General features: G+C 41.3%; 1 protein-coding gene across 9 annotated transcripts in view; it reads left to right on the top strand.

The window, feature by feature from the left end:
• The window catches only part of LOC103350866 (uncharacterized), a 50,049-nt gene that overhangs the window by 17,100 nt on the left and 16,144 nt on the right, over positions 1-16,805 (top strand). For 8 of the 9 annotated variants that reach the window (XR_011381738.2, XR_016219282.1, XM_051820971.3 and 5 more), the window contains 7 exons: positions 877-946; positions 5,663-5,735; positions 8,051-8,134; positions 8,769-8,898; positions 13,157-13,201; positions 13,312-13,393; positions 13,496-13,588. Coding sequence is in view for 6 of the 9 variants with exons in the window: in XM_051820971.3 (XP_051676931.3) it covers positions 877-946; positions 5,663-5,735; positions 8,051-8,134; positions 8,769-8,898; positions 13,157-13,201; positions 13,312-13,393; positions 13,496-13,588 (577 nt within the window). In the remaining 3 variants the exon portion in view is untranslated. Of the gene's footprint in view, positions 1-876; positions 947-1,298; positions 1,609-5,662; positions 5,736-8,050; positions 8,135-8,768; positions 8,899-13,156; positions 13,202-13,311; positions 13,394-13,495; positions 13,589-16,805 lie in introns of all 9 variants that reach the window. The other variant, XR_016219283.1, reaches the window with a different exon arrangement.

Genomic DNA, 16,805 nt, shown 5'->3' on the forward strand with positions numbered 1-16,805 from the left:
AAATATGTGAAATCTGTTCTCCCCACATAACAAAAAATAAACATTAAAATATCAAAAAAGAAAGGGAACATGTTCTGTTGGCCATCCTAAAATGGATATGTCTTACTGCTACTTGAAAATATAATTTTTAGTGATATATATAATGGAAAATTAAAGAAAATCATTTTATGTATAATATTATAAAAACCATTTTAAAAAGTCCCATTATGAATATAGCCAAAAAATTAAAGTACTTATTAAGTAACCACTTGGGATGTCCATATCTCATATCAAAGTGCCTAAATTTCAGTCCTGGCTACTCTACTTCTGATCTACCTTCCTGCTAATATATACTCTTGGAGGATCATATTGTCTTTATCCATCCATGATGGACATCTTGGTTGATGCCATATATTGGCTGTACTGACTATTGCTCCCATAAATATAGTGGAGCAGGTATCTCTAAGGAATCTTTATACTGTTTTCTATAGTGGCTATACTAAGTTATATTCCCATCACCTCTAATCCAGTTCTGTTTCTAATTTTTTAAAATGATTTATTTGTTTATTTGAAAGGCAGAATTACAGAGAGAGAGAGAGAGAGAGATCTTCCCATCCGCTAGTTCACTCCCCAAATGGCCGCAATGGCCAGAGCTCTACCGATCTGAAGCCAGGAGCCTGGAGCTTCTTCTAGGTCTCCCATGTGGGTGCATTTTTTATTGGTTTTGAAGAAATATTTCTCCCTGGCTTTTTTGGGGAGGCAAGGAAAATATTATTAAAATCTTTACATTTTAAGCCTGATCTCATGACTTAATAAATATCAAGGTTGAGCTTAGGTGCTTGTGTATTCAATATTGTATTCTGATGAACACAAATGCTGTCTCCTTTTTCCCTCTAGGACATTATTGGATTTCATCATTCGGGAATATTTCCCCTCAGTAAATGTCAAAGAACCTAATAGATATGTGGTAAGTTTTTTTTTAATTAATTAATTTATTTGAAAGTCAGAGTTAGAGAGAGGAGAGGCAGAGAGAGCGAGGTCTTCCATATGCTGGCTCACTCTCCAATTGGCTGCAATGGCCGGAGCTGTGCTGATCTGAAGCCAGGAGCCAGGAGCCTCCTCCGGGTCTCCCACGTGGGTGCAGGGGTCCAAGGCCTTGGGCCATCTTCTGCTGCTTTCCCAGGCCATAGCAGAGAGCAGGACAGGAAGTGGAGCAGCGCCCTTATGGGATGCCGACGCCTCAGGCCAGGGCGTTAACCCACTGTGCCACAGTGCCAGCCCTGATATGTGGTAAGTTTTTTTTTTTTTTTCTTTGACAGGCAGAGTGGACAGTGAGAGAGAGAGAGACAGAGAAAAAGGTCTTCCTTTTTGCTGTTGGTTCACCCTCCAATGGCCGCCGCACCGCGCTGATCCGATGGCAGGAACCAGGTGCTTCTCCTGGTCTCCCATGTGGGTGCAGGGCCCAAGCACTTGGGCCATCCTCCACTGCCCTCCTGGGCCATAGCAGAGAGCTGGCCTGGAAGAGGGGCAACCAGGAAAGACTCCGGCGCCCCGACCGGGACTAGAACCCAGTGTGCCGGCACCGCTAGGTGGAGGATTAGCCTAGTGAACCGCGGCGCTGGCCATGTGGTAAGTTCTTAAAGAGGAAATGCAATATAGGCACAAGTTGCTTAATGGACAGAGAGATGTTCTGAGGATTGCATCACTAGTATTGTTTGCACATTAGAGTGTGTGGACACATACCTGTGCTATAAGGGAATAACCTGTTCCAGGCTGCAAAGCTACACAGCATGTTACTGTACTGAATACTGTAGGCAATGGTAATACCATGAGAAGTATTTGAAAAAGATACAGTAAAACTATGGCATACTAAATAAAAGAGGGCCCCACTGTGCAAGGTCTGCAGGACAGTTGCTCTGAGTGAGTCAGTGTCAAGTCCTAGGACACTGCTGTACACTACCACAGGCTTTATAAACACTGCAGATTTTTTTTTAAGATTTTATTTATTTATTTTGGAGTTAGAGTTAACAGACAGAGAGAGGGAAAGACACAGAAAGAGGTCTTCCATCTGCTGGTTTACTCCCTAAATGACAACAATGGCCGGAGCTGAGCCAAACTGAAGCCAGGAGCCAGGAGCTTCTTCTGGGTCTCCCTTGAGGATACAGGGGCCCAAGCACTTGGGCCACTTTCCACTGCTTTCCCAGGCCATAGCAGAGAGCTGGATCAGATGAGGAACAGTTGGGACACGAACCAGTGCCCATATGGAATGCTGGCACCACAGGTGAGGCTTAACCTGCTATGCCACAGCACCTGTCTCAACACTGCAGATTTAGGGGACACTAAATTCATTAAATTTTTTCTTTCTTTAATGATAAGTTAACCTCAGGTTACTGGAACACTTTTATTTTATAAACTTTTTTAAAATTTATTTTTATTTTACTTTTTAAATTTGAGAGGCAAAATTTGGGCAGACATGCACACACACATGTGTACACACGCACATAGACACACACACAGCTCCCATCCACTGATTCACTCCCCAGGTGCCCACTATGCTGTGACTGGACTAGGCTGAAGCTGGAAAATCTAAGAACTCAATCCAGGTCTCCTATGTGGATGATAGGGACTTAACTACTTGCTGTCTCCCAGGGTCGACCTTAGGGAGAAGCTGGCATCAGGAGTTAGTGCCAGGGATCCAACTGGGGTACTCCTACATGGAATGCAGGTATATGTGTGTTCCACTGTTGGCCAAGACATCATTATGTGGCACATGACTGTACTGTCTTCTCTCTGTGGCCTGCCACCATTAGAAATTACTGCTTAGAATTCTAAAAATCAGTTAGAAAAGGAAGTGAAGAGCACTTTGAACATTTTGTTACAGGAAGATAAGATGAACCACTTCATAAACAGGACATCAACATGACAGTTGCTTCATTTGAAATATACTTGCCAAAAGAGGACAGGTGTTCCTGAATCCTAACTGCATACATTATGTTTTGAAAAGCATTTGTAACTTGGTCCCATATATTATTTTTTGCACATGAGGTTTGTAGATATTGCTATGTTAGCAATGTCAAATAAACATATTAAACATAATATATAGTATGAAAATGTGACTTCCAGTTTTTGTGAGAATTTTTATTAGTAATTTTATCTCTAAAATATTTTTCAGAGACATATAAAAATTATACATATTTATGTGCTACCGTATGATGTTTTGATAGTGTGTGCATTATGTAAGGTCCAGTCAGGGTAAATGTATCTCCTTAAACCTTTAACAATTCTTTATGGTAAAGACAGTCTTGCTTTCTAGTTTTTCTTTTTCTTTAGAGAACCATACAGTATACATTAACCTTACCTATTTTCAGCCTTGTTAGTACCTGTCAATCAACCTTTTTCTACTCTTCCCCCCTTGCCTCCCCAGCCTCTAGTAGCCACTATTGTATTTATACACATATACATATACATCATTATATTTTACATTGTACATATACACATACATTATGCATCTGCATCTCTTTATATTCCATATATGGGTGAGATCATGTCGTATTTATCTTTCTGTGCTTGGCTTATTTGAGTTAGTACAGGCCGGCGCCGCGGCTCACTAGGCTAATCCTCTGCCTAGCGGCGCCGGCACACCGGGTTCTAGTCCCGGTCGGGGCGCCGGATTCTGTCCCGGTTGCCCCTCTTCCAGGCCAGCTCTCTGCTGTGGCCAGGGACTGCAGTGGAGGATGGCTCAGGTGCTTGGGCCCTGCACCCCATGGGAGACCAGGAAAAGCACCTGGCTCCTGGCTCCTGCCATCGGATCAGCGCGGTGCGCCGGCCGCAGCGCGCCGGCCGCGGCGGCCATTGGAGGGTGAACCAACGGCAAAGGAAGACCTTTCTCTCTGTCTCTCTCTCTCACTGTCCACTCTGCCTGTCAAAAAAAAAAAAAAAAAAAAAAAAAGAAAAAAGAAAAAAGAAAAAAAAAAAGAGTTAGTACAGTGATCCCCCCAGTTGCATCCATGTGGTTGCCAATGACAAGATTTTACCCTTGCTTATGGCTGAGTAGTAGTCTGTTAGATATATATATATATATATACACACACACACACATACATATACATATACATATACATATACATATACATATACACACACACCACATTTTCTTTATCCATTTGTCAGTAGATAGGTACTGGGTTGTTTCCATTTCTTGGCTATTATGAATAATGCTGCAATAAACACAAGAGTGCAGATGTTACTTTGACAGATGGATGTCATTTCCCTTGGATAAATACGTAATGGTGGGATTCTGGATCATATGGTAGTTCTGTTTTTTATTTTTTAAAAGAACATCCGTACTGTTTTCTACTTTGTTGGTCTGAATTTATATTCCCGCCAACAGTTTGCAAGGGTTGCCTTTCTTCAGCACTTGTTATCTTTCATCTTTTTGATAATAGCCATTTTAACTGGAGTGAGGTGATACCTCAGTGTGGTTTTGATTTGCATTCTCCTGATGATCAGATGTTGAACACCGTACCTGGTGGCTATTTGAATGTCTTCCTTTGAGAAATATCTGTTTAAACCTTGCCCATTTTAAAAAATTGGGTTATTTATTTATTTATTATTTATTTCCTATTGAGTTGTTTGAGTCCCTTATAACTTCTGGTTATTAAGCCCTTCTCAAATATACAACTTCAAAATAATTTCTAGATTGTCTCTTTGCTCTGTTGAGCATTGTCTTCGCTGTGCAGAAGCTCTTAGTTTGATGAAATCCCATGTGCCTATTTTTGCTTTCATTTTCTGTGCTTTTGTGGCCTGATTCAAGAAAGTCTTGCCGATTCGAATGTCCTGAAGCATTTCCCCTAGTATTAGTTTCAAAAGTTCTGGTCTTACATTTACATCTTCAGTCTATTTTGTGTTGGTTTTTGTACATGGTAAGAGAGAGGAGTCTGGGCCAGCGCCATGGCTCAAATAGGCTAATCCTCCGCCTTGCGGCGCCAGCACACCGGGTTCTGTCCCGGTTGCCCGTCTTCCAGGCCAGCTCTCTGCTATGGCCCGGGAGTGCAGTGGAGGATGGCCCAAGTCCTTGGGCCATGCACCCACATGGGAGACCAGGAAAAAGCACCTGGCTCCTGGCTTCGGATCAAAAAAAAAAAAGAGAGAGGAGTCTGGTCCATTCTTCTGCATGTGAATATTCTGTGTCCCCACCCTGTTCCTTAAGAAGACTGTCCTTTCTTCAATGTGTGCTCTTAGCACTTTTGCCAAAGATCAGTTGCCAGTGATGCATGAGTTTAATCTAGGGTTTGTGGAAACTTTTAGTTTGTATAATCTCTTTTCATTCTTTGATAATCTCCAAGAAGGGAGTTCCTTTTTTGTTTATTTGTTTCTTTGGTGACATGTTTCAAAGTTAAAATTTTGTAAATCACAGAATTTAATTTCATTATGCTAGATTTTTGCTTTTACATTTCTGATTAGACATGAGACATTTGATCATAATACTGGATCTGAGCTTTATATTATTTCCGGATGAGTAATTTTTACCTTCTACTATTTTTCCTACAAGTGATCATTCCTGTTCTTTTAGTCATCTCTGACATACCTTTGAATTCCCATGTTCTGCCGGTGCCTTATCAGAGAATCCTAAGAGTATGCCATAAATCATTGGAAAATCTGAGAACTTCTAATTTCATTTTAGGATTTTTTTTCCATCGTGGTATCTGAGATGGCACAACTTATTGCCTTGTGGATGTCTGTTGGTTTTGCTCATGGTAAGTTATCTATTTATATTATAATTTGTTGAAGTAGAATAGAAGAAGTTATCTATTTACATTATAATTTGTTGAAGTAGAAGACTTTCTTGTGTTTTCAAAAAATATTCCTGCTCTTGACCTTCTTTTGTTTTTAATGTATAATTTTTTACAACAGAGAAAATTTTTTTTTAATGTTTGAAGTTGCTTTGGATGGAAAAGTAATAACAAAATAGGGTGATGTTACCTGTGAAGCTCTTGAACCTTAGACTTACATGTATGAGTATATGGGGGTACCTCAGAAAAGCTTGCGGGGGTTGGCATGAGGCCCAGCAGTTAAGGTGCTGGTGAAGATGCCTGCATTCCATGTTGGAGTACCTGGTTTTGACACCCAGCTTTGCTCCTGCTCCACCTTCTTAGTAATGCAGACCTTCAGAGGCTCAGAGATAGCTCAAGTAACTGGGTTCCCGGCACCCACATGACAGACTACCACATGACAGAGACCTAGATTGAGTTTCAGGCTCCTGGCTTCAGCTCAGGCCCTATCTGGGCTATTGCCAGCCTATGAGGAGTGGATCAGTCTATGGGGACTCTATCTCTGTGTCTGTCTCTCTCTTTCTCTCTGTCTCAAATTAATTAATTAATCAAATGTTTTTAATTTTTAAAAAAGATTTATTTATTTGAAATGCAGATGGAAAGAGAGAGAGAGAGAGAGAGAGAGAGATCCATCTTCCATCTTCCATCTCTTGTACACTCCCCACTTTTACCCACAACACCAGCCCCAGATGTTTTCAGTTTTTAAAAGTTTGTGGAACTTGTGTGTTATTAAAAAAAACTGCATGGGTTTCAATGATTTTTTGACCACAGAAACTATGTTTTAGTTCTATTTTCCCGTGAACTCTTTGGAGTACCTATGTAAATAATTTTTAAAAGTCTAGATGAATTGATTTGAAATGATTAACAGTGATTACCTTGTGCAGTGAAACTCCCACTCACTCTTGTGCATTTTAAATTATTTACTATTAAACATGTGGTAATTTTTTTAATTTTAAAATTTAAAAATATCTTTAATGAGATCTGAATATAATATATTAGAGTCCTTCAAAAATATCATGGAAAATGGAATTATAAATTATTTTGTGCAAAAAATTTGATATGTTTGCATAAAGTTTTTGTGATATATGTGTCTCACAAACTTTTTGAAGACTTCATATAGATGTTTCCCACCCAAAAAAAAAAAGATGGCAGTGCTCGTCATACTGCCCATATTCCATAGCTAATGACTGTCATGCAGATACATATTCATACTTTTATCTTTTCACAATCCTTTAAGATTAATTAATCTTACTCTTTACTAGTCTCATTCCCATTCCAAATAATATATGTTCTTTATCCAGTGCTTGAAATGGAGAATAAATAAAGGAGCACATTCCATTTGATAAGGTAGTGGGTTTGTAAAACAAAAGACTCAAGTTCATTTTAAAGTATAGTTTTAGGGGCGTGCATGTGTGCATTGTGGCTCAGCAGGTTAAGTCACCACTGCAACACCCATATCCTATTTGGAAGTGCCTGCCTTTGAACTGTGGCTGCTTCATGCTTCTGATCCAGCTTCCTGCTGATGGACCTGGGAGGCAGTACATGATGACTCAGGGACTCGGATTTCCAGCACCCATGTGGGAGACCTGGATGGAGTTCCTGAGTCTTGGTTTCAACCTCACCCAGCCTGGCTGTGAGCCATCTGGGAAGTGAACCAGCACGAGGAAGATAGTTCTCTTTCTCTGTCTCCCCACTCTCCCTTCCAATAAATAAATCTTATGTATCTATATTTTTACCATATTTGATATCATCATTTAAATTGACAGTTTTTTAAATGATTGAGTTATTTATTTGAAAGGCAAAGCTACAGAGAGAGAGAAAGAAAGAGAGATAGAGATTTTCCATTGGCTGGTTCACTCCCCAGATGGCCACAACAGCCGGGCCTGGGCTAGCTTGAAGCCAGGAGACTGGAACTTCATCGAGGTCTCTCATGTGTGTGCAGGGGCCCAAGGACTTGGGTCATCTTCTGTTGCTCTACCAGATGCCTTAGCAGAGAGCTGGATTGGAAGTGGAACAGCCGGGACTTAATTGGCACCCATATGGGATGCTGTCATTGAAGACGGTGGCTTCCTCCGTGCTACAACACCGGCCCCTTAAATTTATAATTTATAATCTAATTTCTTTCATCTCTAAAACAAATGACTTTTCCATGACCTTTCCATTCTGGATAATTTTATAGAGTTTAAAGAACAATTATTTTGAAAGTATTGTGGTTTTAGAAATTTCTTTGTTTTTTTCAGGTGTTTGTAATACTGATAACTTTAGCTTATTATCCATCACAATTGACTATGGTCCATTTGGTTTTATGGAGGCCTATAACCCAGGTATGTTGTGGATGTGTCTGTCTGTGTGTACATGTGTATACATTTTCACCAAAAAATCCTTGCAAGTTTATTTTGAATACACTGTCACGGAGAACACATTAATAGGGTGGGAAAGAACTGATTTCATTCACAAAATGGCCATTTTTAAGTGGCGGTTAGACCTTCCAGGTGCCATGAGCCATATAACCATGACTCCTTCTCGGTCTGTGCCCTCAAAGAATTGCATACCGGAAAAGAAAGGTGGGGTGTGGGCCTGAGCTCTGGTGTCCGATCCTCCATGGCTGTCTGCCTTTGCAAAAGTGACTTGACCTGTCTTTATGAATACATAAAATAGAAATAACAATAAAACAATACTTACCACTGGAGGGACCAAAGAAAGCTTTTTGGAGGATATTTAATGGACTTGGAGTTTGATGTGTGATAAAGTGGAAATTCTTGTAGAAATGCTCATACTTAAAAAGCTTTGAGTGAATATGGGGAGGTATTGGGTATTTATATACCTTTGAGTTAAATATTTGATGTTGGGAAGATTTTTAGCTAATGAGTATAAATTCATTAAGTGTAAGTAAAAACTTAAAGAAGCTATTTATTGTAATTATCCCCACCGTAAATCTATGGTATTTGTCTTGAACAGATTTTGTACCAAACACATCTGATGATGAAAGAAGATATAGAATAGGAAATCAGGCCAATATTGGGATGTTTAATTTAAACAAGTTGTTACAAGCATTAAACCCATTACTGGATCCTAAGCAAAAGCAACTGTGAGTAAATCCTAAATTACTAATTAAATCTATGTGGAAATGTATTTCTATAATAATCATTTTTTGAAAAGCCAGAAAGCTACATTTTAAAAACCATCATATTATTTAATATTTAAAAATGAAAGCATTTCAAGGTGTATATTTTTTTCTAGTACAATTTTTTTTCCTGTAAGTTAAGGGTAATTTTTCCTTATTTATTGCTTTTGAGACATTGTGAAATCTTATTTTGTTTCCTATTTGGTCCAAAGGTTATTTTCTAAGTAGTTGGAATTGTCTTATTTTGTCCATATATTTTTTAAGATTTATTTATTTATTTGAAAGGCAGAGTTACGGAGAGGCAGAAGCAGAGGATTTAATGTGTCAATTTTAATGTATTATTCAAGTCCTTTGTGACTATTTTTTATTTATTGGATAACTTTGATTTGTAAGAGATGCATATCAAAAACTTCTACTTTAATTGTAATTTATCAAGTTATTTTGCTCTAATTGTTTGAAATTTATGTACTTTGCTATTATATTATTGATCCATACAGGTATTTTTTTAACTTACATTCTCTTTTTTTTAAATATTTTTTATTTATTTATTTGACAGGTAGAGTTACAGGTAGAATTACAGACAGTGAGAGAGAGAGAGAGAGAGAGAGAAAGGTCTTCCTTCCGTTGGTTCTCCCCGCAAATGGCTGCTATGGCCGGTGTGCTGCGCCGATCCGAAGCCAGGAGCCAGGTGCTTCCTCCTGGTTTCCCATGCAGGTGTAGGGCCCAAGCACTTGGGCCATCCTCCACTGCCCTCCTGGGCCACAGCAGAGAGCTGGCCTGGAAGAGGAGCAACCTGGACAGAATCCGGGGCCCCAACCGGGACTAGAACCTGGGGTGCTGGCGCCGCAGGCAGAGGATTAGCCTAGTGAGCCGCGGTGCCGGCCACAAAAGTACCTTTTATCCTAACAGTGGGTGCCTTTATTCTGATTAGTCTTTTTAACCCTTAGTTTCATTTTATCTAACATTAATATTGCTGTTCATGCTTTCTTTTTGTTAGGTTTTCCTTGATTCTCGCTTTATGTTCTCCTTTTCTCAACATGCATTTCTTGTAAAAAGAAACAAACTATATAGCAAACTTTTAATTCAGTGTGATGGTTTTTATCCTAGTAGATGTGTCTAGCCTGTTCTCATTTATTAGAGCAATTGACTCATTCTGTTTCTTCTGTCTTACATTGTGTTTCATCCTTATTGATTTTTGTGCCCTCTTTCTGTATCTTTTTCTGATTTGAGCTATTGATTGCTTTTTTCTGCTTTGTTAGTTTGGAAAGTCTACTGAGAAACATTTTCTTGATTCACCGTTAGTTAGCTATTCTTTCCCACCACTTTCTCTACTGTTATGTGAAGTTTTCAGATATTTTACAATATTATATAAAAACAAGTTTTCCAAGTATTTCCCAATATATTTTTAAAGATTCTAATGATCTTTGAATACTAGGATTCTGCTTGCTTGTTGCTTTCTCCTCTCTCACAATGAGATGCTACCTTTAGAATGCTTGTGTTTTACCTCTGGTTATCCAATGGCTAGTCTGCTAAGACAGTGTAGTACTCTGAACCGCAGGCTGTTAGATTCTCCCTTGAAGTTGATTTCTTCCGTTTTAAGAGTTTTTGCCTTCAACATTCCCCCACTCTTCCAGTCATTTCACTGCCTATGTCCTTTTTGTTTTTTCCTCATGACTCCATATTAAAGTCTGTGCCTTGGTTACTTTCTCAAGTATTTCACTTATATGGGGTTTATAGGTGATACTGTTTCTGAAGGTGAACCACCCATGTTTTAGTTTTGTTGTGACTAATGATTGACATTACGGTGTCAGAGTGTGGACTCAGTTGGGTGTAACATGTATTATCATGCCTACTTATCCGTAGACCTGAGCCATATTTTCCAGATTGGCCTTTTCAGTCAGTTGAAATTTCATTCTGCACCTGTGTATGGTGTGGTCTCATTCTGAACTTAGGCTGAGCTGAAAAGGGAACATGATTGCTGTTTTTAAACAACAGAGTAAATAATAGATATACAGATTCATAATGTTGATAATTATGTAAATAACTAAACAAAACACTGACGTTGTATAGCATATTAGGAGATAAGTACTGTTGGGGCAAATAAAAGAGAGGATTGGGAATACAGAGAGGGAGGGGCTTGGAGTTTTAAAAGAATGGTCAGTGGGCCCGTGCTGTGGCATAGTGGGCTAAGCCTCCACCTGTGGCACGGAATCCCATATGGGTGCCAGTTCTAGTCCTGGCTGCTCCTCTTCCAATCCAGCTCTCTGCTATGGGGCCTGGGAAAGCAGTGGAAGATGGCTCAAGTGCCTGGGCCCCTGCACCCACGTGGGACACCCGGAAGAACTGGGGAGTGAACCAGCAGTTGGAAGACTTCTCTCTAACTCTACCTCTCAAATAAAATAAATAAGTCTTAAAAAAATAAAAATAAAAGGAATGGTCAGCAAAGGCCTCACTTGAGCAAAGGCTTGAAGGGATTGTGGGAACAACACACACAGGTATCTGAGGAAAGAGCACTATGGGTAATGGAGTAGCCTATGCAAAGGCCCTGTGGTGAGAGTTTGTGTGGTGTGCTTTAAGGTACAGCAGGAAGGCCAGTGTGCCTGCAGCAGAAAAACCAAGAGGGAGAGTTAGAGATGAGGTCAGAAAGATAAAGAGAGTGGGACTCAGACTGTGTTCAGCTTTTATAGAACTTAAAGTACATTTAAGGATCTTAAGACAGATATTTAAGGATGAGTACAAAGTTGAGAGTTCTGATTTTTATATATTTTAAATGTTTCATTATTTTATCATACTTTCAGATAAATAAAATGTTATCCTCGGGGCTAGCACTGTGGCATAGCCACATAGTCACTGCCTGCAGTGCCAGCATCCCATATGGGAGCTGGTTCAAGTCCGGTCTGTTCCTCTTCCTATCCAGCTCTCTGCTATGGTGTGGGAAAGCTATAGAAGATGGCTCAAGTCCTTGGGCCCCTGCATCTGCATGGGAGACCTGGAAGAAGCTCCTGGCTCCTGGCTTCAGATTGGCTCAGCTCTGGCTGTTGTAGCCATCTGGGGAGTGAACTGTTGGAAGAAAGACCTCTCTCTCTGCCTCTGCCTCTCTGTAACTTTGCCTTTTGTTTAAAAGACAAAACAAACACAAGCTTCTTTTTTAAAAAATGTTATCCTAATGGATGAGGTCTATGGTTACAGACCTTGTGTGTTATTTTGGATATAATTTAAAAAATATACCAAGAAACTCATTTATATAACTCTCTTGGTCTTAAAGAGGTGTATCAGCATTTATCCTATAAAGTGATTATTTATAGTGATGTTTTAGTAGTGACATGATTTGACATGTATTATATTTGAATTGTTGTAACTTTATTTATTTTCATATTACTTAATTTGAAAGGAAGAGAGAGAGAGAATCTTCTATGTACTGGTTCACTCCCCAAGTGCCCACAACAGCCAGGGCTGGGACAGGTCAGAGCCAGGAGCCCAGAACTCAATGCAGGTCTCTTGCATGGGTGGCAGGGACTCAAGTACTTGAGGCATCATTTGCTGCTTAGCTCATCAGCAAGAAGTGCTCATCAGCAGGAAGCTGGAATCCAAAGCAGAGCTGCAGTTCTGATATGGGATGAGGGCATCCCAAAGTGTACCTTAACCTCTGTGCCAAATATCTGCCTTCATGTATCTAAATTTTTGAGGCAACAAATTTATATTGATAGGTTTCTCTATAACATGGTGCATAATTGAACCACTAAATCAGAATAACTAGCATGTAATATCCATGTTACTTAACATGAGAAGGTTCACTTTCTTCTTATATAAGATGCAATTTGAAAATGTTAATTTTTTTTTTTTTTTTACAAATTTGTCCATCTATTTTAAAGGCAGAGTTACAGAGAGAGAGAGGGAGAAAGAGAGAGAGATATCAATCTTCCATCTGCTAGTTCACTCCCCAAATGGCAGCAATGACCAGGGCTGGGCTGTGCTGAAGCCAGGTGCTTTGTCCCAGTTTCCCACATGAGTTACAGGGGCCCAACCACTTGGGGTATCCTCCACTGCTTTCCCAGGCCATTACAAAGAGCTCCATCGGAAGTGGAACAGCTGGGACAGGAACTGATGCCCATATGGGATGCTGTCATTGCAGGTGGCGGCTTAATTCACTATGCCACAACACAGGCCCAAGAATGTTAATTTTTAATCAAAGTTTAACTGTATTTTTTTTTTCTTTCCATAGTGTTGTTCAGATTCTTGGGACATACCCTGATGTTTATTATACAAGGTTTGTCACTTTTTAAATACAACTATTAAAACATCCTAGTTGGTTTGAGAACAGTTTTCAAAATAGTGAGAATTTTAATTAAAAAATTGAATTGACGTTTCTCCTTTTAGATTCAGAAACTTGTTCAAAGCCAAATTGGGACTACTTGGAGAATGGCAGGGTGATGATGATTTAATTGCATTTCTCTTACATGTGAGATGATCATTTTATCTTTTCCCCCCTCATTTACATTTGAATTACTATTGGGCCTACTTCTGGAAAACTTTGATTGATAAATATAATTACTTTCATTAGCTCATGGGAGAGACACAGGCTGATTTCACAATGACGTTTCGGGAGCTCAGCGAGATTACTCAACGGCAGCTACTGGAGCTCAGTATTCCCCAGGTATTCACTTGTGGATTTGACTTTCTTCATTTCCCTTTTTTATATTGGCATATAATTCACATACTATAAAATTCCATTTATTTTACGTGTACAGCTCAATGATTTTTCATAGTTAATGGATTTGTATGATCATCACAATTGAGTTTTAGAATAGTTCCACAAAGGTCCCTTGTGCGCATCTGTAGTCTGTTTCTGACTCCAAGCAACTGCTTATCTAGTTTCTGCCCTGAAAGGTTTTCACTTCCTATGTATTGCCTAAAAATGGAATCAAACAATATATGGCCTTTTTTAAAAAAGATTTATTTTATTTATTTGAAAGATAGAGTTACAGAGCGAGGTAGAGACAGAGAGAGAGAGAGAGAGAGAGAGAGAGAGGTCTTCCATCCACTGGTTCACTCCCCAAATGACCGCAACACCAGAGCTGAGCTGATCTGAAGCCAGGAGTCAGGAGCCAGGAGCCAGGAGCCAGGAGCTTCTTCTGGGTCTCCCACATGGGTGCAGGGGCCCAAGAACTTGAGCCATCTTCCACTGCTTTCCAGGCCATAGCAGAGAGCTGGATCAGAAGTGGAGCAGCTAGGACTCGAACCGGTGCCTATATGGGATGCTGGCGCTGCAGGCCGCGGGGTGGCTTTAACCTGCTGCGCCACAGCACCGGCCCCCACAATACATGGCCTTTTACAATGAACTTTTTCACTTAGTGTATTTTTGAGGTTCATCCATGTTGTTGTCAACATCAGGACCTCCTTCCTCTCCATCACTGACTGCTAGTACAACGTGGTATATCACTGTAGGGCTGTACCACACTCTGCTTAACCAGTTCCTGGCTGACGTTTAGATTGTTAGATGTTTTGACTGCTGGAAACAAATGTCACTTTACAATAAAGTTAAAGGTTTTGTGGGGCCGGCGCTGTGGCTCAGTGGGTTAATGCCCTGGCATGAAGCGCCAGCAGCCCATATGGGCGCCAGTTCTAGTCCCAGCTGCTCCTCTTCTGATCCAGCTCTCTGCTGTGGCCTGGGATAGCAGTACAAGATGACCCAAGTCCTTGGGCCCCTGCACCCACGTGGGAGACCTGAAAGAAGCTCCTGGCTCCTGGCTTCGGATTGGTGCAGCTTCAGATTGGTACAGCTCTGGCCGTTTGGCCATCTGGGGAGGGAACCATCGGATGGAAGACTTCTCTCTGTAACTCTTGTCTTTCAAATAAATAAAAATAAATCTTTAAAAAAAAAGTTAAAGCTTTTGTGTGAACATAGGTCTTCATTTCGCTGGGGCAGATATTAGGGGTGGGATTGCCAAATTGTTTAGTGAGTTATGTTTAACTTTTTAAGAAACTACCTAACCTGGGTGGGCATTGTAGCCCTGGGTTAAGCCACCTCATCCCCTATTGGAGTGCCTGGGATCAAGTCCTGCCGCTGCTTCCAATCCAGCTTCCTACTCACACATACTCACACATCTCTCCATCTGTCTCTGTCTCTCTGCCTTTCAAATAAATAAAAACAAATAAATAAACTTTAAGGAAAAGAAATGGCTAAACTATTTCTTAAGTGGCTGCACTTACTTCAGTTTTAAGAATACGCATTACTGTTTAATTTCAGTGCTAATATGTTGTGTTTATGGAATGATGTGGGTATTGCCAGAAGACTCTTACTTGTAGTTTTTGAAACAGATGTATAAGGCCCAATTCTTTTAGATTTAATCATTGCTTTTATTATTTTTGAGGTTAAACCCCAATTTTTTTTTTTTTTTTTGACAGGCAGAGTGGACAGTGAGAGAGAGAGACAGAGAGAAAGGTCTTCCTTTGCCGTTGGTTCACCCTCCAATGGCCGCCGCGGCCGGCGCGCTGCGGCCGGCGCACTGTGCTGATCCGATGGCAGGAGCCAGGAGCCAGGTGCTTTTCCTGGTCTCCCATGGGGTGCAGGGCCCAAGCACCTGGGCCATCCTCCACTGCACTCCCTGGCCACAGCAGAGAGCTGGCCTGGAAGAGGGGCAACCGGGACAGACTCCGGCGCCCCAACCGGGACTAGAACCCGGTGTGCCAGCGCCGCTAGGCGGAGGATTAGCCTAGTGAGCTGCGGTGCCGGCCCCCAATTTTTTAAAAAAAGATTTATTTATTTATTTGAAAGGTAGAGTTACAGAGAGAGAGAAGGAGACACAGAGAGAGAGAGAGAGAGGTCTTCTATCCTCTGGTTCACTTCCCAAAGGACCACAATGACTGGACCTGGGCCAGGCGGAAGCCAGGAGCCAGGAGCTTCTTCTGGGACTCCCACATGGGTGCAGGAGCCCAAGGATTTGGGGCATCCTCTGCTGCTTTCCCAGGTGAATTAGCAGGGAGCTGGATCAGAAGTGGAGCAGCTGGGACATGAACTGGCACTCACATGGGATGTGAGTACTGCAGGCCATAGATTAACCTGCTGAGTCATAGTGCCAGCCCTGATGGTGTGTGTGTGTGTGTGTGTTTTAAAGATTTATTCATTTATTTTTAAAGATTTATTTATTTATTTGAAAGTCAGAGTTACACAGAGAGAGGAGAGGCAGAGAGAGAGAGAAAGAGAGAGAGAGGTCTTCCATCCGCTGGTTCACTCCCCAATTAGCTGCGATGGCCAGAGCTGCGCTGATCCAGAGCCAGGAACCTCCTCTGGGTCTCCCACGTGGGTACAGGGGCCCAAGGACTTGGGCCATCTTCTACTGCTATCCAAGGCCATAGCAGAGAGCTGGATTGGAAGAGGAGCAGTCAGGACCAGAACCGGCGCCCATATGGGATGCCGGCGCTTCAAGCTAGGGTGTTAACCCGCTGTGCCACAGCACCGGCCCCTAAAGATTTATTTATTTTACTTGAAAGTCAGAGTTACACAGAGAGGGGAGAGGCAGAGAGAGAGGTCTTCCATCCGATGGTTCACTCCCCAATTGGCCACAACGGCCGGAGCTGCACAGATCTGAAGCTAGGAGCCAGGAGCCAGGAGCCAGGAGTCAGGAGCTTCTTCCAGGCTTCCCATGTGGGTGCAGGGGCCCAAGGACTTGGGCCATCTTGTACTGCTTTCCCAGGCCACAGCAGAGAGCTTGACAGGAAGTGGAGCAGCTGGCGCCCATGTGGGCTGCCGGTGCTTCATGCCAGGGCATTAACCCGCTGTGCCACAACAACGGCCCCAATGTTGTGTATTTTTATCAGCAATATATAGTTGTTTAGTGTCCATGGCAAATTAATTCCAGGAGCCCTCACAG

This window comes from Oryctolagus cuniculus, chromosome 13 (assembly GCF_051225735.1).
Source record: "Oryctolagus cuniculus isolate XC-2025 breed Fujian yellow rabbit chromosome 13, ASM5122573v1, whole genome shotgun sequence".
In the NCBI taxonomy this organism is placed as follows: Eukaryota; Metazoa; Chordata; class Mammalia; order Lagomorpha; family Leporidae; genus Oryctolagus; species Oryctolagus cuniculus.